Here is a 23,196-nt window from a genome sequence, read left to right on the forward strand (position 1 = left end):
AGCCCTGGGAGAAGGCACTGGAGCCATCCAGGCTTCCCATGGCCCCTGAGGATCCTTCCCCTGGGGCAGTGGTGGGGTCAGCCACCCTGCAGCCTCCTGGAGGGGTCCCAGCAGCCCTGGGGATTGTGTGGCCATTTCCTGATACAGACTAGAATAGGGTGAGGTCAAAGACTGACCTGATAGCTTGACAGAAGAGAAATGCCAGCTCACAGAGGATTTTGAGCTCATTTCAGTTTGGCTTTGCTCCAGTTCTGGGCAAATCATCTTCTTCTCAGCCCAGTTTCTCACCAGGAAGGGCAATGGAATGGGAAAAGCCATCTCAGATGGCCAAAATGTGTCATTTGATTACTGCAAAATGTGAGGTGATACAAACCCAACCTGGCAAAGCGAAAGCCTTTTCCCAGACAGAACAGTAAAATCAGGCACACTGACACAGGACATTTTCTTCCTTCCCCCAGGAAAGCTACAGCAACAGGATTTTGCACTTCTTGGGAGCTACATCTCCCAAGGGAGAACGGGAGAGGAGTAACCCAGTGCAAGGGAGCATCCTCAGTATGGCAGATGCTCAAAGCTGAGCTGAGCATCTCCTGTTGTCTCAAACACGTTCAGGCTCAATAATTGGGGGATTTAGGTGATATTGGTGGTTCAGCACTGTGGAAACCAACCTGTGGGCAGCATGTCTTGGCTGGGGTGTATAAACTACCAGGGAGCCCTTCCAGAGCTGACATCTCATCACCACTCTGGCACAGAGGGAGAAGCAGGGGCAGAACAGGGCAGGCTGATTTCTCAGCAGTGGCTTTTCCACATTAAGCAGCTCCATGGCTCCTTGCTTTCCCCCAGCACGGCCAAGAGCCCTGCCCATGTCACACCAAGTGCCCCCAATGCCAGGGCGAGCAGGGACGGGTGTGCAAGTGGGAGCTGCACCGGCTCCAGGGGATCCTTCCCAGAAAGCAAAAAGCACAAGTTCCCAGTGCCCTCTGCAGGAGGAAGCACAGCCCTTTTCCCCAAATTTTGGGGCCTTACAGGAGGACAGCGAGCGGTGGGATGGGTGTCTGTCACCCATGGATGGCATGCTGTGTCCCCTGTGGGGACAGGGGCACAGAGGCCCACCTGCCCATCCCCAGGGGCTCACAGGAAAAAGCCATTTTGCACCTTGACTTGTACATTGCTTCACTGGAGGAACCCAGGGATCCGGATAGCGTGGCCATGGCCATTCCCAAGAGCCACCTGAAATAATCACTGCTATATATTCCCACAGGAAACCCAGTTTGGTTAACCGAGAAGTTTGGGTTTTGCAGAGCAGAGCTGGGGATTAACATTACACTTGCTTTTTTGTCTCTTTTTATTTGGTACTTAAGGAAAAACAAAGGGGAAGAAATGAACAGATGGAAAACACCACCCAGCACTGCATGGGCTGTGGCACAGGATTGTTGTCCCAAGCATGGGCTAATTCCCCAGTGTGCAGCACCAATTCACATGCCAAGGAGAGGTATTTATATTTTATTTCTAATTTGCACAAAGTAGGGAGCTGGGTGATAACCCACAAAAGGCTGGCTCCCCGATCATCAAGACTTTACACTATTTATACATTTTAACAAAGGTATTAGCATTCATTGGTTGCAAATTACAGAAATTTTTTGTTAATTAGTACTCAATCCCCTATTTGCTAGTTATATCTCTCGTGTTTCATGCTAATTTGTCCACAGGCAGAGTTCTTCCCTCCATTTGAGTCTGAGGTCTGTTTGGAGCAGGCGGTCAATGTATCAGTGGTTGTGATTTCACATTTCCAAAATTACCTTTTCGTCAGTTACTGTTCAGTTCTCTGACTTCACTCCTGGTGCCTCTCGGCCAGACTGCCCTTAAAACAAAAGATTAGAATCATAGAGTTAGAATACGATATAGATTAGAATATCGTGAGTTGGAAGTGACCCATCAGGGTCATGGAGTCCAACTCCTGGTCCTGCACAGGTCACCCCAACCATCCCACCATGTGCCTGAGAGCGTTGTCCAAACCCTTCTTGAGCTCTGGCAGCCTCAGGGCCGTGACCATTCCCTGGGGAGCCTGGGCAGTGCCCGACCACCCTGTGGAAAAAAGAACCTTTTCCTGACATCCAGCCTAAATCTCGACTGATTCAGCACAGTAGCCAAGCGAACGAGTTCACAATGCAACTGCTTAATCATATCATATGCACAATCACCTTGAGTATCAAATCAGCTACTGACTAACAACTGAAAATCCCACGAGTTCCACTCAAACCCCCCGTTCAGATCCCGAGGGGCTCGGTGTCGGTGTGGCACAGCAGGCAGGGCACGGCAGGGCACAGCGTCAGACAGCGTGACACGGTGTGACACAGCACGCCACGGCGTGCCACGGCTCTGCACGGCTGCACACGGCGTGAAAATACTCCTAACGCGACACAAAGCGACATAACGCGACACAACGCGACACAACCTGACACGGCCACAGCCCCGGGCGCTTTCCCGCCGCGGCCCCTTTAAGGCGCCCTGGCCAATCAGCTCAGCCCACATCCCCGGCAGGGGCCGCCCTCGATGCCCGCCGGGAGGCCCGTACCACTCCCGCCACTCGGGGGAGTTACTTCTGTCCTCGGCCTGGCGGCCCCGCCGCAACCCCCCCTCCCCCCCGCTCCCTCTCCCGCCCCGCTGGTTTCACTCTCTTTCACAGTTTTTAGGTTGTCGTGGAGGGCAGTAGTGGGGCTGAGGGACCCCCACATAATACGCCGTCCCTCTTACCCCCCCGTGGCGTGATGGCGCGTGCCGGGGAGGGGCGGGGCGCGGGGCGGAAGCGGCGCCGTGGCGCGGGAGGGGGCGGCATCATGGCGGCGCCGGGTGAGGCGAGGGCGGTAGGCCGGGGCTGGTATTGGTACTGCGGGGAAGAGGGGACTCAGGGTAACGCGTTTATCTCTCCGCAGGCTCCAGGCTGCGTTTGGAAGCGGCGCTCAGCTTCTTGCTTCTCCTCGCCAGTGCCCAGGCCCTCGTCCCCAGCCATCGTCTCGCTGCCCGCGACCTGGCGCGGCTGCGGGCTGTGCTGGAGCGGCCCTTCACCGACGTGCGGGCCGCCTACTACTCCGTGGTGGGACTCAGCAGCCTCGGGGTGCGGGTGGCGGACGAAAAGGTGAGCGGGGGAGGGCCCCGCTGCCGCTGCCCGGGGGCGCTTTGCTGTACTGAGGGGCTGCTGCAGAGCAGCGAAAGACGAATTATTACTATAATATGAGTTTATAGAGCGAGCTCGGCTTGGACAGGACCGTGTGAGGGATGTAATACATACGTGCGTTATATCCTTAGTAAGTACCGGAGTGTCACTGGTAATTACCGACTCTCCTGTGTTATCTGGATAAATTGCATCTTTGTCCGGGCAGAAACGTGGCCCTGGCTCGCTTACACTCACTGCCTGTAAATGGTGGCTTCAGGGCTCGCTCCTCCACGGCCCGTTGTGATGTTGGTGTGGATATCAATTTGTTTAACTGTCTTGTGAATAAGTTCCCTGCCTGTGGCACGTTTGCTGTACTGTTAAATAGAGTTCTCATTAGTTTGTTTCAGTTCAAGTACTGAATTCAGGCAGTGCTATTTATATATATAATTGATTGTCTAAATTAAAGGCTGGTGGTATCAACATAATTCTTACTGTGCTGTGTCTCTAAGCATTTCTAGTTTAAATATTGCAGGTTGTACCTGTAACATCCTCTTCACACAGGCACACCTGCTCACATGCATGAGGATGTTGACCTGTGCATGTGAACTGTAAATAGAAGTTTCTTCTTTCCTCATAGATTCATCCAGTACAGGGGTTCTAAACCATTTGGTCTTGCTTTCCCTTTGGGTTCTGCACATAAGCTCTTAGCTGTGAGGCTCCTGAAGATATTGTGATAAAACTTTTTTTGTGCACAGTGCACCTCTTCACAGGATGGGGCTATTTAAAAGCTAGAGATAGTAAAAATAATAGCTAGGTGTAATATTTGAACATCTACCATGGAATGACCCACCCTTAAGATGTCTGTGTGCACTGATAAGCTCTCCTTGAGGCTGAACAGTCCCAGCTCCCTCAGCCTTCCCTCCTGAGAGACTTCACAGCCCTCCAGTATGTCCTTGTCTGTCTTGAACTGGGAAGCCCAGCACCAAAAACAGCACTCCAGATGTGCCTCAGCACAGCTGATTAGAGGGACAGGATCACGTCCCTGACCTGCTGGCAGTGCTCTTTCCAATGCACCCCAGGATACCACTGGTCTTCTTGGTCCCCAGGACACTCTGCTGGCTCACGGAAGCTTGTTGTCCACCTGGTGCTTCTCCAGGGAGAAGGTCATCTCCTGGAAGGCTACCACATTGGTTAAGCATGATTTTCCCTTGGTGAATCTGTGTTGGCTACTCTTCATCACCTTGTTTTCCTCCATGTGTTTAAAGATGACAGCCAGGATGAGCTGTTCCAACACCTTTCCAGGGCTGGAGGTGAGGCTGACTGGCCTGTGGTTCCCGGTGTCCTCTTCCTTGCCCTTTTTGAAGGCTGGAGTGACACTGGCTTTCCTCCAGTCTTCAGGCACCTCCTATTTTCCATGAGCTCCCAAAGATGATGGGGAATGGCTTAGTAATAAGGTTTGCCAGCTCCCAGAGTGCTTGTGGCTGCATCCCATTGGGGCCCATGGGTTTGAGGGTGTCAGCTTTGACTAAGTAATCTCTGACCTGATCCTCCTCAGCCAAGAGAAAGTCTAGGAATATTCCTGTGTAATGCAGTCTTGTCCTGCTTGTAAAGGCCTGTGCTTCACATGCTCAAAGCCCTGTGATTTATGTATGAGCAGTTAAATTCCTGGTTATTTTCTGTTTAAAATGCATCCCAGTGATCCATCCACCCAGCTGTCAGTTAATACAAACTAAGGAGCAGTCGCTTTGCTTCCCTTCATGCTGTACCCGTTTGCCCCATTTTTCTCTCTGCATTCTTTGAAATTCTGTATTTCTATCCATTCATGATGGTGTGATACGCAGCTGGAAAGGAAGCTCACCCACAGAATTTCCGTTCATCTGTTCTCTATCCTGGAAGGTTTTCCCTACTAAATATACCTGTAAGACTTTAATTTGATAGGGTTTATAATTATACTCAGTTTAGGTTTGAATTATGGTTGTAGTAGAGTTTATGTGAAAATTCCTTATGTCTTCTAGGAGGAACCACCCTGGTTTATGTGCAGCACTTGGCAGAATAGAATCTGGGGGGTATAAAAATGCAAAGTGTTCATGGAATTGCCTTAGAGTATTGTTTAAATCTCCTCTCAGTGGTTTACATTAACTTCTGTTTCTCCACAGGCTGCATGCAAGTTCATCAAATCTCATGTGGACTCCAGCAGTGTTGAATCCCTCTTTTATGCTGCCCAGTCCATCCAGGTCCTGTCTGGCTGTGAGGTGAGTGTGGAGCCCTGAGTTCTGCAGACAGGTATTACCAAAGAAATACTTGCCTTGATAGTTTTCTTGGGTTTGTTTTATGCATAACTTTTACTTTCTTTTAGTGGATTGTTCTCTGTTGTGCCTTAGGTAAATAAATGTTTGGGCATGCTCTACACAAGGCAAAGTATAGACATATAACACAAGTATTTGGTCCAGAGTAATTCTGAGGGGATGTTTTTTAATTAAACACTGATGGCTAAGTAAAAGGCAGCACATTTTATTAGAATTCTCAGGACTGTCTTGATTAGAAGCTCCCTGGGTGGATGACAGACTGTTTGGGTGTTGGAACACTGCTGGATACAGGTGCAGACCACCCTTGCTGAACTGGGGTGGGTTATCCAAGCCCTCTTTGTCATCAGTACCCCTGGCTGCTACACAATGATGTGATGCCACATGAAAAGCAGTAGCAGGTTACCAGGATAAATCTGAATCATGGATTATCATGACTGATTGATGGTTGACAGCAAAACTTAGGTGTTTAATCAATTAAACTAAAAGGTAATGAATGATAAATGGATTTTTCCCAGAAGCTTATAGTGGTTCACCAGTCTAGTGTGTTGCTCCAGGAAGGAATCAGTGGTGATTTGAAGGCCATGTTTCTTCAAGTGTGAATCGCTGTGTTCCCTCTGCTCTTCCTCAGGCCACCATTTCAAATGAGACCAGGGAGCTGCTGCTGGCAGCTGTCAGTGAGGATTCCTCAGTCACCCAAATTTTCCACGCTGTTGGTGCCCTGAGTGGCTTTGGCCTTCCTTTGGCATCCCAGGAAGCACTGAGTGCTCTCACTGCTCGTCTCAGCAAGGAAGAGAGCGTGCTGGCGTAAGTCTCAGGCAGGAGTGATGCACGTGTTTATCCTCCAGGCAGCTGGATTTTGAATTAAAGAGTATTTAAATGCTTAATATTTGTAATATAGATGTAGTAGAGTAGGTGCTGTGTTTTGTCCAGTTCATTACTGTTCCTCAGGGAGAATGAAATACATGTTTTGGGGAGATTTTTGTATGATTTTGTAAATGAACTTCTATATTCAGTTTAGTTCAAAGATAATGGTCAGTAAAGGGAAGATATCCCAAAAAAGCCTCCAGCTGAAAGGATTGACAAACAGAATTTTTACTTTATACCCAACCATGATTCTGTGTCCTTTATGGTTGCAGCAGACTTGATGCTCTTTCTCAGCCCTGTTGTTTGTAGTTTGGGGTGCCTGCACTGTGAGCTGGAAAATATGTGCCAGTAAGCTGAACGAATCTTGGCATTTATCACCAAAGAACTTCGTTTCACTGTGAAACAAGAGAACAGAATGTCCCTTAAAGGCTGGGGAAGAAAGGGAAACTTTAAAACTTGCTTTGTTGACTAAAAAAATTGATTCCTGGAAGCCTCAGTAGCAAGTCTGGGATCTGTGCTCTGCAGGGATCAGTTTGTTCTTTTCTCTGCCTTTGAGTCTGTGAGTTTCTTGCAGCACTGATGCAGCTAAAGTGACATTCTGTAATGAATGCTAAGCTAACACTAAATCACTTCAGATTCATTCTCTTGAGTGAACTGAAGGCAGGAACAGCTGTTTTACGCTTCATTCAGAATAGAAAACGCAGTTGCTGCTTTGATTTAAATGATGTTTGGCTTTTAAGGAAGGAATAATCATACACTTGTTTGGTTTTGTTTGTTCTTGTTTAAGAACCATCCAGGCTTTGGAGACGGCATCTTACCTGTCCCAGCAGGCAGATCTAAGTAGCATTGTTGAGGAGATCGAGGTAGGAACACTGTGCTCTCTAATTATTTAGAAATTTGCTAGATCACTTTGGAACTAAAAGAAGTATTAATGTCAAAAACAAAATGAAAAACCAACTCAGATTATTGTCTGATGATATGATGTGGCTTGGCTTTCAAGCAGATAATTCCTTGGACTTTTATCTGTTTCACAGTGGACTGAGACAGAAAATCCTCACATTTCCATATAATTAAATCCACTAAAGGCTGGAGGATTTTCTTTTTTTCCTGTTTCTAAATGACTGTTATAACAATATATCATTGATCCCATACAGATAATTTTTGATTACAGGCCGGCCTAACAGCAGAGATAACTTCTGTGGATCTCCCAGAACGCAATTTATATTTTAATAACTCTTTCTGTCAGGACCTTGTCGCTCGCTTGGATGACCTGGGTGGAGTTTACCTGCAATTTGAAGAAGGAATTGAGACTACTGCTCTGTTTGTTGCTGCTGCCTATAAGCTGTCAGACCACGTGGGTACAGAGCCAGCAATAAAGGAGGTCTGTACCTGCCTTTTCCTCCATTGCACACTCCAACTCCCAAAAAGGATCTGCACAGTCCCTGTGGTGCAGTGCAAGAGCCCTGTGTAACTGGGTAGAATTTCTATTGGAAAAAGTATTGAGCATACTCAGTGAAAAGGGACATTGTGGCAGGAATGCTAGGAAACAGAATCTAAGAGGAAATTCCAACTTAAAGATCACAGGCTGGATTTGTTGGGTTTTTTCCTTTTCCAAATGTACAGAGGGAAATTGCAAGTGAGGCTTAGCTTTTCTTTGTTTATTGAGACAAGGTGTTGAAAAAAAACCCTTGTTTGAGAGTTTGTTCTGCTATTTGGCACTTGTGTAGCACTTTCCAGCATTTCAAAGTGTTTTGCAAATGTTACTTATCTGGGAGGAAATGCGGGCACCCGAGTTTGGGGTGCCCAAAAGAGAGACAACATTACCATGTGCCTGCAGGAATCCAGATGAAAAAACTTGTTGTCTAAGATGAAAGACTCTTGGAAATTTCTTTTGATCTTGGTTAAACTAGAAATCATTACTGCAAGCTATCCACTTGATTTTTTTTTCCACAAGTTAATGGAGTTAGATGTACTTTGGAGTGAGAATGGCAACTCCCTAAAGCATGAGCCAAAGTGGCAGGGTTAAGACTGAAGCCAGTGTAAGACATCTGAGTTCAATCCTGGCTCTTTTCCACACTACTGCCAAACAGACTAATGCAAGGTAATTTTGATGTCATTTTTGAGGTGGTGATTCTGCCATGCACAATTCAAACTGTCAGCATCCAAATGATGCTAAAAAAAGACCAATTAAGGAAAATTGTTTAGGTTTTTTTTCAGAATTGTGCTGTCAGAAGTGCTGCTGTTGGGGCTTAAGGCTTTATCTCAGGTGAATGGTGAGAGTGCCTTTAGAATGCCACAGAACTGTCTTTAAAAAATAGCATGTAGTATTTGAAAAAATAGCTGCTTTCCCCCCCCCAACTTTAGTGAGAGTGTCAGTTGGGGATTAGGGTCTGGAGCAGTGCCATGCCCTCCACAGACATGGAAAACACTGCAGGATTTGCACTGTGCAGGAGTTTTGTAGCATTTGTCTGGATGCTTTCTCTAGTTGGGGTATTGTTTGGTGCTTACCTGGTACAAGCAGGAGAGTGAAAATTTGAGATGCAGAGGATTTCATTTAAAAGCGTTCTTTGTAGGTCACTAAGTTGTATCCCTGTTGCTTTATTTGGGATTGTCTTTGACTGTTCTCATTCTCATTAGAATTTAGCCCAAAATCCTTTGTTTGGCTCAAAGTACAGGTAGCCAATTCCTCTGTTTTCCAGACTAGCAGGCAGTGATGGAAGAAGCTGAATAATGAGGGGTAATGAATAATATGCAGTGTGGTGCAGATGCCCTAACCCTACCAAGTCAGCCTACAAAACCAGCTGGGGGGATGCAGTCCCACTCCTGCTTTGGAGAGAACAAATTAGCTTTGGCACATCCCAAAGCCAGAGCTGGCTCTGTGCTCCTGGTGGTACTGCTTTAAAGCTAATCCTCTTAGCTTGAGGACACTGCTGAGCCTGAGGGGATAAGCCTGCATGGGCCTAGACTTCCTCCTTCCAGAGCCATTGGGATGCTTCGCTCCATGGCCTTCCCAGCCTGGCAGGTAGCCAGGACATCAAGCCTGGTCCTGCTCCACTGTATGAAGACAATTGTGCAGCTCTTGCAGCCAAATTGTCTTTTTGCAGCCACATGCAGTCTGGGTAGTTGAGCTGATGACATCTTCCACTCCGAAACACATCATTTACAGAGGTGGATCCAAATTCTGCTTTTCCAAATTCTTAGCACAGTTCCAGCCACTGTGGTTGGAACCTCCCAGCCAAGAATAAGAATGCACATGTGAAATTCCAAAGGTAGATCATTTTGGGTTGCCTCATAGCTTGAAGTATTTTTAAAGCAAATGGAAAATTAAACAGCCTTTTATGAATAATGTTTTCATTAATAACATACTGAGCCAGCTTGCAATGTTGTGGTAAGCTGCTGGTGCTTATATGTGATTGCCTTTTCCTCTTTCAGGATCAAGTTATCCAGCTGATGAATGCGATTTTTAGCAAGAAAAACTTTGAGACACTCTCAGAGGCCTTCAGCGTTGCTCGTGCTGCAAGTTCCTTATCCCAGAACCGCTTCCACTTGCCTGTCATCGTTGTCCCTGATGGGCCTGCAGCTGTGTCTCATCATCAGCCCGTACTCAGGGTAAGGCCTTAGCCCCAAATCTTGGCTCAGTCTATGTAACTGTAGGTCTGGGCTGACTGAAAGTGTAAGGTGCTGTCTCTCACTTTTAGCTCTGTGACTCAGGTTCCAGTAGATGTGGGATTTTAGGGCTTTTATGAAGTGATTTTTAGGAACCTTGGCTTACCAGGGCTTACCAGACACTGCCTCAAGAAGGCACGGTGTGGAAGCCGGCTCTTCACCTTCCCTATTGCGTTAGAAGGAACAAGGGAACGTGGGATGCTGAGCAGGAAAGAACTCTGGGTGCATAACACAGAGGGGTACCAAGTTGTCTGTGCTCCTGCATTCCTTCTGGGACAGATTTCACAGAAATGCTGGTTTTTCTCTTGCAGCTGCAAGTGACCAATGTTATGTCCCAGCTACTGACTCAAGTTTCTGTAAAGCTTGACCAAGCCAAGTCTGTGTCTAGCAAAGCCACTGTCCTTCAACAGCTACCATTTACTCTCGCTGGGTAAGAAAATAACATTATTTTTAGAGTAAGGCAAACAGCTGTTATTTAAACAATATTGGACTTACTTTCCATAAGTGTTTTTCCACCAGAGAAATGTTTCTGTGATAGAAGACCCAAAATGCTGTGGTTGTGTTTTGTTGGTGTCGCGTGACTGAGCACATTTGGTGGTGATGGTGAATTTCTGTTGTTTTTTCTTTTCACTGGGAGTGGGAAATTCCAATGTTCTTTGACTTTGGTCAGCTTTGAAGAATTCTTTTTCTGCTACACTTAGCAACGTTAGCTTTGTGCTGTGTTTGTTTACCTATTTAATGCAGCGTATTTGGAGGTTTAACACCTTGGGTTTTGTTGTTACAGAGATTTCTTTGAGCTGAACTTCATGAATGTGAAACCTGCAAGTGGATATTATGATTTCTCTATCAGTGTAGATGGAGATAAGCGATTTATTGCTAACAAAGTGGAGGTGAGTGTGCTCTTTGATGTGTTTTCATTGTGTGCCTATTCACTGAAACAGCTTTTTATTTATACTTGTGAAGGATGTTGTATGGAATTTTTATCACATGTTTTTCTGTAATGCATTGGATTTTGACTCAGGATTATGGCCAGTAACCAGATTAATATATGATCAAAAGGGATTTGTGTCAATTGCAAACCTGACTTATCACTGAGATGCTGATCTGACAGCATATGAACAAAGGGTAACAGTGGAAGTGTTTATATGGCAGCCCTAAGTCGATATGCAGAAATGATTACCAAGTGTTAGTTCTTCAGAGCACTCCAGATTTGAGCCCATGAATCTCAACGTTTGGCTTCCAGTTGTCTGGGGATTGCCTGATGTATGGAAGCTGAGCATTTGTTGTTGTCTGTTTGTATAAGCTCTAGAGCCCTAGAAGAGAGTCAAGGGGGTCTTTTGGCATCTCCAAACCAGTATATGGTGAAGATTTTGTAGTGGAGAAACAGTGACCAAAGCAGATGAAGTCTTCCTTTCGTGCATAAGCCCCTCATTTTTGGTGGCAAAAGCTGTGAGACCACACCTTTCTAGAAGAGCAGTTCTAGATAAACACTTGGAGTTTTCCTTTCCTCAGGTTTGTTACAGTGAGAGCAATGTGACCTCTGTGACTGTTCATGTAGTCACCCCAGTGTCAACAGCTGAGAATGCTCTTCTCCAAAGAGGTCCCAGGGTTAATTTTTGCCCTCAATCACCTATTTAAGGAAACAATTAGCGTTTCAAGTCTTCCAACATATTTAGCTTGGAGGAGGACACTTACAACTGCTGACCTTTACTCTGAGTATCAAATTGACTCTGTCAGTGGAGCAGTAATGGCACTCAGGGGTGTCAGAAGGGGCTGGATTGTCCTGCTTAAGCTGGGGCTGGCACAGGGAGGCACCAGCAGGAATGTATTAGCACCGGCAGCTTTGTGGGAACAGCTGCTAATAAGACACATTGTTACGGGGGAGGACTGCTGGGGAGCTGCTTTTTTCCTTACTGTTATTAGCATTAATTGTCCTTAATGCACCATCGTTTTGACAGTAATGAGCTGAACCAGTGGGTTATTACTCAGGCAGAGACTACATTTCCTGGCATTAAAATATTTGAGAGACGTTTGTGTACTGTGCAGTTGCAGAGGCTGTGTGCAACAGCTCTGAGTTGCCTTCACACAACTTTTATAAAATTAATATTTCATTAGTCCATCTTTCTTTGCCCCAGTCTTGGAACAAGTTAAGGCTGTGCTAAAGTTAGCCTTAATCATCTGCATGTTAATGGATCCATTTCAGCAGTAGCCTCTCTCTTAAATTACACTTTTTGTTGTAAAGGAACTGCCAAGATGATTGTGTTTGAAGTCTGACCTGAATAGTTTAGTTAATGTTTTTACATATTTTTCCCACAGGTTCCCTGTGAATTATTTTTTGGGCTGAGGGTGTGGAGCTGGTTCACATGAGCAAACCTGTAATAACAAATTGTAGTATAAGATGAAAAATATCTTGGCAATGAAACTTTAATTCTCTAGGGGAGCATTTGTAAGCTGTGAGAACAAATGTGCTAATTAAAAACTACAGACTGCAGTAACTGCTTATATTTGAGAGAAGAATTGAAATCAGTCAAACCCTCGGCTCAGTGCCTGGATGGGCTGTGGTTTGGGGCTGGGGAAAGGGCAGGAAATTATTTCTCTGCTTGGGGTTTATACTGCACTTAACACAGAGGAGTGTGATAAATGGCAGGGCCTTATTGGCTGCCCTGCACTAAGTGATGAATGCTGTGACTCTGAAGGAAAACTTGCTGGATAAAGTGCAGGTCTGCAGGAATGCTTTGGCGTTTGCCTGCTGGTAATAAAATCAACGGAAACCTGTTGGGCTCTAGGAGCCAACAGAGGCAGAACTGGTTGCTATCTGGAGACCTCTTGTCTCAAATTGCTGTCCAGAAAGTAGAAGGACATATGCACAGGCAGTGTTAAGTTGTATTATATGTGATGTAATCTTTAATAGCTGGTTTCTGCTAGTTCAAAAGGCAAACTAGCTGGATCTGGGTAGTTTCATTAAAAACAGCGCTCTCAAGGGCAGCTAATTCCAGCATGCCTGAGAAGTTGGTGTCTGCAGGGCTGGCTGCTTGTGCAGGGAGGAAGGGAATGGCTCAGGATGGGTGACTGGTTCAGGAGTTTTGCCAGAAGGTAAATTGCTGTAGATCCTTCTGTTCAGGTTAGGCTCTGACTTGAGCTTGGCCATAAGACCCTCTTTGGGGAAGAGGGACAGAAGAGCTAAAGCCTCTGCAGTGAACTTGACCATAATTGGTGCGTAGAGCGCTCTGAGGAATTTTCTATTGTGTTTTGTTGCAGCTGAAAGTAAAAGTTTCCACAGAAGTGGGGATTACTAATGTAGATCTTTCTACCGTGGATAAAGATCAGAGCATTGCACCAAAAACAACCAGGTAAAACAGCATGGGGTGTGTGATCCTTTAAGGGCAGTCCTGACTCTAGACTAGAGCCTTGGTTTCTCTGAGCACCAGGCCTTCTCTTGGAAGATCACCTCAGTTCTCTGTGGGTTTTTTTCCTCCTAGGGTAGCTTACCCAGCCAAAGCCAAGGGCTCATTCACTGCTGACAGCCATCAGAACTTTGCTTTATCCTTCCAGCTGATAGATGTGAACAGTGGAGCTGAACTCATCCCTCACCAGGTTAGGACAATTTTTGTCATTGCTGTGTTACCAAGATGTTCTGTCATGAAGCATCTGAGTTGACAGTTGCTCTTGAAAAGATTTGATAGGTTTTGAGAAGCCTTATGTTTCTGACTGTGAAGATCACTGATCTCAGTAGATGGGAGATTCACTTCATTTGTTTTGTCTGTTAAATGAAACCTATCCTGGCTCTGGTATCGTGTTGTATTTAACTCCACACATTGAGTGCACATAGTCTGCACTGTAAAAGCACACTTCTGATTATTTTTTTTTAATTAGATTGTTGGCTGAAAAAGTCCTTGAATGTTACAATCTTCCTTGCAGACTTTTGTCCGACTTCACAACCAAAAGACTGGCCAGGAGGTGGTGTTTGTTGCAGAACCAGACAGCAAGAATGTGTACAAGTTTGAACTGGATACCTCTGAAAGAAAGACTGAATTTGACTCTGCCTCTGGGACCTACACTCTTTACCTGATCATTGGAGATGCCACTCTGGAAAATCCAATCCTGTGGAATGTGGTAGATAGCTGGAAGTGGGGTGGTGTGATTTTGGCATTACTGACAGTCTAACAGGAGAGCATGGTACAGGCTTGGAAGCAAAAAGCTCAAATGTTTTACTCTTTGTAGTGAATCAGAATCCTTTTGGCCATTTATGGGCTCTGAGGTTTGCTGTTCACTGCAAGTTTTAAGTAAACATGAAAGCAAGACAGAAATTAACATTCATTTCATCCCGTGGTGGTGCAGAAACTTCAGAAGGTTTATGGGTTTGATTGTAATTTCACAGCAAGCTCTCAAGGTTTAACCTCTCTGCTCTTTCTCTGCTGGAAATAAGTCCAGTTCTTAATGATGGCTGAATGGCATTACTGCCTCTGTTTAGGAGAAGTTGCTTCTTAAAAAATCTGGTGTCTTTTTTTCTCAATTTCCTTTAAAAATTATGTAGATCATAGATTGGCAAATAAGGAAATAGAGCACAGTAATGGAATAGATTTTATTAATACATTTAGATCTAAATGCATGAAGCTGCATGATTTCATTTCAGGCTGATGTTGTGATCACGTTCCCAGAAGAGGATGCACCATCCACAGTCCAGTCCAAGAACCTCTTTGTTCCCAAACCTGAAATCCAGGTACAGTCAAAATTGTGTGGAGATGAGGGCCTAGTGTTCTCATCATAATGTATTTGGAAGTAATGTAATTAAAAGAAGACCAGAGTTACTGCTTAATGGAGAGAAATTTGCTGGAGTTCTCTGGTGTATGAAGAAATAAGCTGTGTGTTCTGCCTGTGAGAGAGCAATTGGTGTCAGTGAGAAGACTCAAACATGAAAATTTGGCCAGGTAAGCACCGCAGAAAGGTCTCTGCTTTGTTCCAGCCATCTGCGCTGGTGTCAAGCTAACAAGTGCTTCTGTGAGTGCAAGGAAAAGTTAACTGTGCAAGAAATCAAATGTGCAGAGACTGGAATAGACTGCTTTGCCTTAAGAAGAATGGCTCTCATGCAGAGGAACCTCTTGAAAACAGCACCAGGGCTGCAGCGGGTCATCTGGGGAGCAGAGAAGCTGCTCTGTTGGAATACTCCTCCTCATGAGTTGGTTTTGTTTGTTTGCAGCACCTCTTCAGGGAACCTGAGAAGAGGCCTCCCACAGTGGTGTCCAACACTTTCACAGCGTTGGTTCTCTCCCCACTGCTTTTGCTGCTCATCCTGGTGAGTGAACTGGGTCACAAAACAGCAATACCTTTTCCTGTCCAGTCCAGAGTCACTTAGGAGGTTGGACAGGTCGATTTCTTGCTAAAACTCTTGGTTAATCATGACTGGCACAGCAGTGCTGCAGTCACAGCTAGCAGATGTCAGTGCAGAGCGTTGGTCTGGTTTGGTTTTTTGAGGTCGTAGTGGAAGCAGAGTAACACTGTTGCCAAATTGAAGTAGGTGGATGAGTTTCTTCAGTGTGCTTCAGCTGGGGATGGTGAATAACAGTGGGCTGATTAAGTTGTAATAACATTAGACTTCCACAGGAAAAAAGCAGTTATTCTGCCTCACATGTAATAAATCCATCACAAAATCTGTGTTACTTAATCCTATCAGACTGAATTCCCATTTATGGACATTTGAGTGTCTGTAGTTGAAACATCCTCTGCTACTCACTGTATCATCAGGTCAGTGCTTTGAACTTAATGCAATAAAAAAATCTCACAGAGGCAAGTTAAATTACTCCTTATTTGGAAGATGAAACTGATTCCAAGAGTAATTTCCCATTTGCCAGTCTCAGTGAAAGCTGGCATTCAGGCAGTCATGTCCTCTGGTCTATGGAGTTCACAATATACAAGTTGATGATGCTTCAATGAAAAAACTCATTGTTGCTGCTCCTCTTTTCCACCCTTCATGCCTTTATCTTTTGTAGTCAAAAGCTAAAAATGATACTCTGAGCAAACATCTTGTATCTATAGTTGTTCTTTGGATGAGTCCAAAAAGAGAGCATTACCTTTTTTTTTTTTTGGTATTTTTAATGGTAATTAATTCAACTGGATAGAAATAGCAATGTCTATTTCTTTTTCAGTATTTAAATTTGGAGCAGTACTCTCATCAGTTTAAGATATTTGAGGAACTGCATTAGGGCAGTCAGAAGTAGCAGAAGAAATATTCACTGAAAGAGCTCAACAATGCTGCCTTTAGCAAAATTACTGCTCTCTCCTCTTGCAGTAGTAAACAAGTGCTTCTGTAGAGAATACACTGGATTCACTGAAGATCTTAAAGCAAACAGGCTTGAAGGATACTGAAGCTTAAAATAAAAGCTTGTGTTTACAAGGCTGTTTAACTCCAGTTTTGCTTCTTTTCCTTTTAGTGGATCAAGATAGGTGCCAACATCTCCAACTTCAGCTTTTCTCCCAGCACCATTGTTTTTCACATGGGACATGCTGGTAAGTGTCAGAGGCTTTCTGCTGTGTTTGACCTCCTCACCTGGGAGTTACAGATGAGAGCCTGTGGTTAATGGGCTCGTGGTCTATTAACTCTAATGACATAACAGCATAACATTTGTTCTCTTTGTTTCCATCTGCCTTCCTGCTTTTCATGACTGTTAATATGGTGATAAACCTGTTTTGGCCATCAGCTTATAACAGCCTTCATTATCTGGGCCCCTCTCTCACTCCATTTATCTGTACTTAATAGAACTTCTTATTTCCAGAGGTCACACTTTCTTTATTGCATGTTTATCCTCTGAGAGCAGGGAGGTTCTGTGGGGATTGAAACCTGCAGGACTGTGTTAACAGTGAATGGCTACATCTTTTCTTTAAAGCTCTTCCCATGAAAACACTTCTGGTTCTTTGGCTGAACCAATTTTTTTTCATCAATTTTATTGTGCCTTTGGTCACACAGTTATTTAATGTCTTGGTAGAGTTTCAAAAACATAGCAGGTTGGGAGAATATGGAATCTACTGATTTCCAAATGCTGTTATGTTTCTCAGTCCAAGTCAGCTTCCTTGGAAGCTTTATAAAGCTGTAAGCCCTTACAGATGTGTGAGGTTAATATCCCCTATTGAAATCCAGAGTATCCTCCTCTTTTTAATAGCCCTTAATGTCTATAATATGTCCATAATTCTGCCACAGGAGGGTTGATTGCAAGCTGTTAGTGTCACATTTTCTTTCCAGAATGGGGACCCAGATGTCTTCATTCCCTGGCAATAATATGTAGTCTTTAGATCTGCCATTCAGAGCTTCAGAGATGAGATAGAAACCAAATGCTTAGGCCTGGCAGTACAGTTGTTCTGAGGATAACAAATGGTTGGTCTTTGAAATGCAGTTTCAGCCATGGACTCTCTTTTTTTTTCCCCCCAGCAATGTTGGGACTCATGTATGTCTACTGGACTCAGCTCAACATGTTCCAGACTCTGAAGTACTTGGCCATTTTGGGTGGCATCACATTCCTGGCAGGCAACAGGATGCTGGCTCAGAAAGCTGTGAAGCGGTAAGGGGGGGCACAGCTTTGACATCAGTGGGGAGGACATCACAGGGTGCTGCTGTGTGTCAGTGAACACTGGTTTGGGCTCTTGGACCTTGTGTGTGGGGCTGGGCTGCTCAGCTCCACTCCCTGCCTCTTGAACTGAGCAGGGCAGTGAGGGGCTGTCCCTGAGGTACAGCTCCTGCAGAGAGAATTGGTCATGTGGCATGTGCTGAAGCAAGCTCTTAGAATAATATTAGATTGTGAAAGCCATTTTAAATTCAGGAGAGGCCCAGCTATTTGGGAGCTCTGCTTGTGATAAAGATTTTGAGAGGAGGAAGGTAAGGCACGAGTAAAGTACTGTTGTTTTCCTCTAGCTAAGGGGAGATGATGGAGAAAAGGGAAGCAGCTGCTTATCAGCTGTGCAGCAACAGACAAGAGGCAACAAACACTAGCAAACCCAGGGAAAATTCTGCTAGATATTTGGGATACAGCGTTCATTTCTGTACTGGCATTGGATTCATTCTGCACACTTGTGTCTTCTGCCACGCAGTGCCTTTGTGACTGCCCTGGCGTGGGCAGCCAGCAGTTTGGTGACCCAAACTTCCAGTGCAGTGCATTGGTTAGAGGTCACACCATTCCCTCTCCTTCTGCCACACACAGTGTCCGTGTGACACTTCAGCTTTAGCCCTTTTGTACTAATGCAGCATCTGGCTTTGAAGATGATCTTACTGACCTGCTTTGCCATCACACCTGTGCTTTCCTCTCTTTCCCCTTTTTCAGCCACTGGGAGCTTATTCCTGAATACCTATCTGCATAGATAGCCCTGGGTTCTCACTTTTTTGGTTACACTCTATTAAAACTGGGACAAGAGCTGTAAAAAAATCATAAGCAATATAATTTTCAGGAGGGTTGCATTGATTTGATTTCTTTAAAACATCTCTACTTTTATGGTTGTGTTAAGGAGGCTGATTAATGTAATAAACCATTTCCATACTGTCCTCCCAGCTTTCTCAGCCTTGCTCCCTCAGATGTCCAGCCCTCTCCACTGTAGCACTTTGTCTTGTTTGCATAACTTCCAATGGGAATTTTGTTGCCCCTGGGGCTGTTGTGTCATTTAATAATGTTTCCTTTTTCATTTAAAGTGTAATGAGACATTGTTATTAAGTGGAGATTGCCTAGGATACAGATTTGGGGGAAAATAATACAATGAAGCAAATTTCTGTCTTGGCTCAACCAGGGCTTCTGTTAGCACATAGATGCAGGTGGTTAGTTCCTCCTTCAAACCACTGCAGGGGGTGTCCGAGTGCTTTTTCACGGTAAATGACACGAAGCTGCAACTACAATGGCAGATTTGAAAGTAAAACTTCTCTCTGAGGCTAAAGTTAAACCTTTTGTACATGACTTTAAAGTTCAAAGAGACATCTCCTTGTGAAGACGCTGCCTGCCTGTCTCAGATGCTGAAGTGCAGTGACAATTAACCAGATTGCACTTTGAGGCGAAGCTGTGGAGGCCGACAGCAGGCATGGGAAGGGGAGGGAAGGGGGCTGGCTGTATAAACCATCTTGTTACAGAAGTTACCAGAAGGCCTGGTTTTGCTTTTTTGCATTTCTGTCACTGAGTCTGGTTCCTGGAACAGGGCTGCTTTCTTCCTTCCTGTCTTCTCTGAACCTTTCTCCCTCTCTCCTTTTGGCAGGATCGCTGCAGAGCAGAGCAGTAGGTTGGCAAAGTATAGAACGCTGCGGTAAAAGGGGGTTTGCTAGTGACCAGCTCTTCAGGAAGTAAGGGCCTTTTTGGATTTTGCCTTTCCCTGGGCATGCTGCCTGTTTCATTTCACCTCATCACTCACTCCTTTGACAAAAAGTATGTGAGCTGAAGCTGCTTCCCCCAACATTGCTTATTGGGCTTTAAATCAGTCCTTGGGTGCAGCTGCAGCTGTGTTGGCATATTAGCAGTACATGTTCTCTGAGACTGAATTGCGTTTGTGTGATTTCCTTAACTGTCTGAAGTCTGTGTGGTGATATGTGCACATGTAAATATGCTGTCACGGGCACCAAGCAGCTCTCAGGTGATGAAATAAACCTAGTTTAAACAATATTATTGCTCCTATAAATAAATTATTAGTAATGTCATCTGGAGGAGACCTGATGAAAGTGGCTGATACTGGGGCTGTTCCCATCCTGCTGCTGGTACTCCCTATCCCCACCTGCAGTATTCTGGCTATTCAGCTGCCAGGCACTCTGCCTGCTGAATTACATCCTCATTTGGGGTGGTGAGAGCTCTGTGCATCAAAGCCAGGTCAGCACCACCTCTCTCAGCTGAGAGCACGACCCAGTCCTGGGTCACCCTCCCATTAGACTGAACTGGTCATGATGGCTCAGGCAGCAGCAGTTCCCAGCCCCCTCCATTCCACACAGCCGTGTGATTGGTCTCCATTGCCATTTGCCAGCAGAAAGCCCTTTATTTCCTTTCTTTCCAAGAGGTAAGGTCCCAGTTTGCTCTGCACACACTGGTGTGGGAGGCAGGACTGCCCAGTTCTGAATGTGTGTGCATGGAGGGCTTCATTCCTTGTTCAATGCACTGGTTTGTTGTGGGAAAGAGGGAGAGCTTCTGGGATGGGTCCTGTGATGCCACAAATCACTGTGCAATGTGCTGCACAGGTACATCTCCTGAGCATCTGCTTCCTCTCACATCCATAGTCAGTGCTCCAGGCACGTGGGGAGTTGAATGGAGCCCAGTTTTTGTGGTGCAAATCAAAACCAGCACTGGGAGGTCGTGCCACACAAATGGTATGCACTGTGGTGAGAGCTCCTGTCTGTAGATCAGGGAGTGTTCAGGATGGTTGTGTGGAAGTCACCTGTGGAGAATTTGGCATCATGTCCCTCAGAAAAACACCCTTTTGCTGTCTCTTCTCTCCCTGGAGTGTTTTGAGGTATTTGAGCACAGAACAAGGTACAGCAAGTTACTGGAGAGGAACTGGAGGTGGCTGTCACTTGTCCTTGTAGATGACTGCTGTGTTTGCTGTTCAGGCTCTTGGATGCTTCTCTTTAACATCACTTTGGACCAGTGGTTTGCAGCTTTTTAGTGGCCTGTTACCAAGTGCCTCATGAGCATGTTCTCCACAGCCTGCATGTTTCCTGTTTCTCAGCCTAGTATTTTAACTCCTTCATTCCTTGTGGGCTGTAAGTAATCCTAGAGGATCACGGAATCACAGACTGGTTTGGGTTGGAAGGGACCTTAAGGTCCTCTAGTTCCAACCCCCCTGCTGTAGGCAGAGACACCTTCCACAAGACCAGGTTGCTTAGGGCCACATCCACCCTGGCCTTTAACAAATTCCAAAAACGGGCCATCAACAACCTCTCTAGGCAAACCTGTGCCAGTGCCTCACCACCTTCTGTGTAAAAAATTTCTTCCTAACATCTAATCCAAACCTGCCCTCTTTCAGTTTAAAACCACTGCCCCATCTGCCTGTATAAAACATCCCTCTCGCTCCTTTTCATAAGCCCCCTTCAAGTCCTGCATGGCCACAGTGAGGCCTCTCTGGGGCCTTCTCCAGGCAGAGCATCCCCAGCTCCCTCAGAGCAGAGGGGCTCTGGCTCTCAGAGCATCTCTGTGGCCCTAAGATCTTGCAAGTAACTTAATATCCACAAACCCTAAGTTAGATATTGCTGCCATACACAGTCGCAAGCATTTTTCCTCATTGCTGAGTTTTCTGATGCCCCAGCTATGTCAGTTAAGAGTGTCATGCTATGTGTGCCTGTGTCTGGCATCACGGAAGGCAAAAGGACCCCGAAAAGTTGGGTCTGCTGTGCTAACACGAGACTGCTTGATCTTCTTGGGGACTTGAAGATCTTTGTGTTTACATGGACCAACGATTCCCAGCAGATGGATCAGCCCTGTTAAAAGGAGAAGTTAAGGTACTTGCAGGCTTTACCTTCAGCCTGGGTTTGTTTTTTTTTTTCAATTCTATAATTTAATAGGCACATTCATCCCTTTTGCACCAGAAATTAATCTTTCTTTTCTCTGACCATTTCCATGCTCCTTGAATTCCATCCCCCATTCCAGAGCAGTACTGGTTTTATCACTCAAATAAGCTGCTTTGGGGAAGCTTGTCCAACAAGCTGCTTTTGAGAGAGAATGAGGGATCTGGGGATACTTGTACTGTAGAAGGAAGTGCTTTGTTGCCTGGAAGAGTTAATTTTTTTGATTTTTCTTTCCAGGACACACTAGTACCAGAAGAATGGAAGAAATGTGGAAAACAAAGCAAATGCCTTCAGAACAGAAGCAAATAAGTAACTGCAAGGCCAGAAGAAGGAAGGCAGAGGATGATTCTTTTTTATATATTAAGTCAAAAGGGTGCCAGTTAAACTTTTTTTAAAATTTTCATTTTCATCACTGTGTTCATGCTACTGGAGTGCTTTTCATATGAATCTGGAAAATCTTTTCTTCCCTTGGATCCTCCCCCCTTCTCCCAGGACATTTGAATTTCATTTTGAGAAAAAGGAAGAAGAAAATACAAATCTGCTTTTCCCCAGATGCCCTTTCCTCATCCTAAAGATTTGTGAATAAAGAGGAAAGAATGGTCCTTTGTTTTGAATGAGTGGTGTGTTTTGGCTGTCTCAGAGGTGGTGACTGGAAGCTGGGCTCACATGAGAATGAGAAGAGCTTTTTCTGGTGGGTAGTTCTGTGTGAGTCATTGCTGAGTGTAAAGCTTCCTGTTCTTTCATGTTCTTTCCCAGGGGGCCGTGTTTATTGAGGGGACTTCCCTCCTGCCTGTCCCTTGGGTGAGGCTGTGGCTGCCTTTCTCTGCTAAGGGCTCTTCTCTCCCACTCCAGGCTGTGCCCAGCTGCTCTGGGCCCTCGGGGTCAGGCCCTTGTGGGGAGCCAGCTGTGTGCTGGTGTGCCTGGCCGTGTCTGACCAGGCAGGTTTGGGGGTCCTGTGGGGGCTTCACTGTCTTTCCAGCCTCTGGAGGTAACCTTGTCACTCCAAATACGAGTTTGAGGCAGGTTGTTGCCTCTGGTGTTGTATGAAAAGCCAGGATTCTGCTGGTTGCCATGTGGCCATGTCTGAGTTACTCAAGCTTTAATTTCCCACCTAATTACTCCCTTCAGGACCACCAAGCAGTGCTGAGGCAGCAGATTTGGGTTGCTGAAGGACTCACAGATAGTAATAACCAAAGGCCTAAATCTCCTCCTGATGAGCAACTTCCACATGGAAATTTAACAGGTGCTCCTTCCTTACCCTGCATCCATGTTCATCCCGTGTCAAGAGTAGTTGCTTTAAAGGCCCTTTGGCAAAGGAACCGTATCAAATGTCTTCTGGAAATCCAGGAAAATTACATCAGCAAGCAAGCATGTGGATAAAGGGTGTGGAGCTGAATCCTCCAAAGCATTTCACGTGCGTGAGACCTGAGCCCACTTTATTAAATCCACCTTGTCTCTTCCCCATGCTGTTGCTCACACTTAGCTCACTGTTCCTGCTCTGTGTAGCAGTTCCCACCTGCTCGTTCAGGGTAAACGTTATGATGGATCCACAGAGGTTTAATGAACTTCTTTGACCTCCTCTGCACTCCTTCAAACACCAGATCTCGGGCTGCATTCAAGTCCTCTGGGACTACAGGAGTTTTAGGCAAGAAATAGCTAAGCTACTATTCATAGTCATTTACCCTGGAATATTTTTTTTTTTT

General features: G+C 45.4%; 1 protein-coding gene and 1 long non-coding RNA gene across 3 annotated transcripts; one reads left to right on the forward strand and one right to left on the reverse strand.

The window, feature by feature from the left end:
* Positions 1 to 1,479: 1,479 nt before the first annotated feature.
* LOC125334686 lies at positions 1,480 to 2,566 on the reverse strand. Its single transcript, XR_007207193.1, has 2 exons — positions 2,199 to 2,566; positions 1,480 to 1,858 (listed from the first exon to the last, which is right to left on the reverse strand). It is a non-coding gene; the product is annotated as an uncharacterized LOC125334686 (long non-coding RNA).
* A 223-nt stretch (positions 2,567 to 2,789) lies between these two features.
* RPN2 (ribophorin II) lies at positions 2,790 to 22,095 on the forward strand. Of its 2 annotated transcripts, XM_048321940.1 has the most exons (18): positions 2,790 to 2,847; positions 2,931 to 3,133; positions 5,308 to 5,403; positions 6,086 to 6,261; positions 7,109 to 7,184; positions 7,568 to 7,702; positions 9,754 to 9,930; positions 10,299 to 10,417; positions 10,772 to 10,877; positions 13,246 to 13,337; positions 13,467 to 13,581; positions 13,906 to 14,100; positions 14,621 to 14,707; positions 15,185 to 15,280; positions 16,416 to 16,491; positions 17,408 to 17,537; positions 19,207 to 19,291; positions 21,731 to 22,095. In XM_048321940.1, the coding sequence occupies exons 1-17, from the start codon at positions 2,835 to 2,837 to the stop codon at positions 19,256 to 19,258; spliced, it is 1,944 nt and encodes a 647-aa protein (XP_048177897.1). In that variant the 5' UTR covers positions 2,790 to 2,834; the 3' UTR covers positions 19,259 to 19,291; positions 21,731 to 22,095. The 2 variants fall into 2 exon arrangements, with proteins under 2 accessions (XP_048177897.1, XP_048177898.1); XM_048321941.1 differs by lacking the exon at positions 19,207 to 19,291.
* The last annotated feature ends 1,101 nt before the right edge of the window (positions 22,096 to 23,196 follow it).

The sequence above is a fragment of the Corvus hawaiiensis genome, chromosome 17 (genome assembly GCF_020740725.1).
Source record: "Corvus hawaiiensis isolate bCorHaw1 chromosome 17, bCorHaw1.pri.cur, whole genome shotgun sequence".
Taxonomy (NCBI): Eukaryota; Metazoa; Chordata; class Aves; order Passeriformes; family Corvidae; genus Corvus; species Corvus hawaiiensis.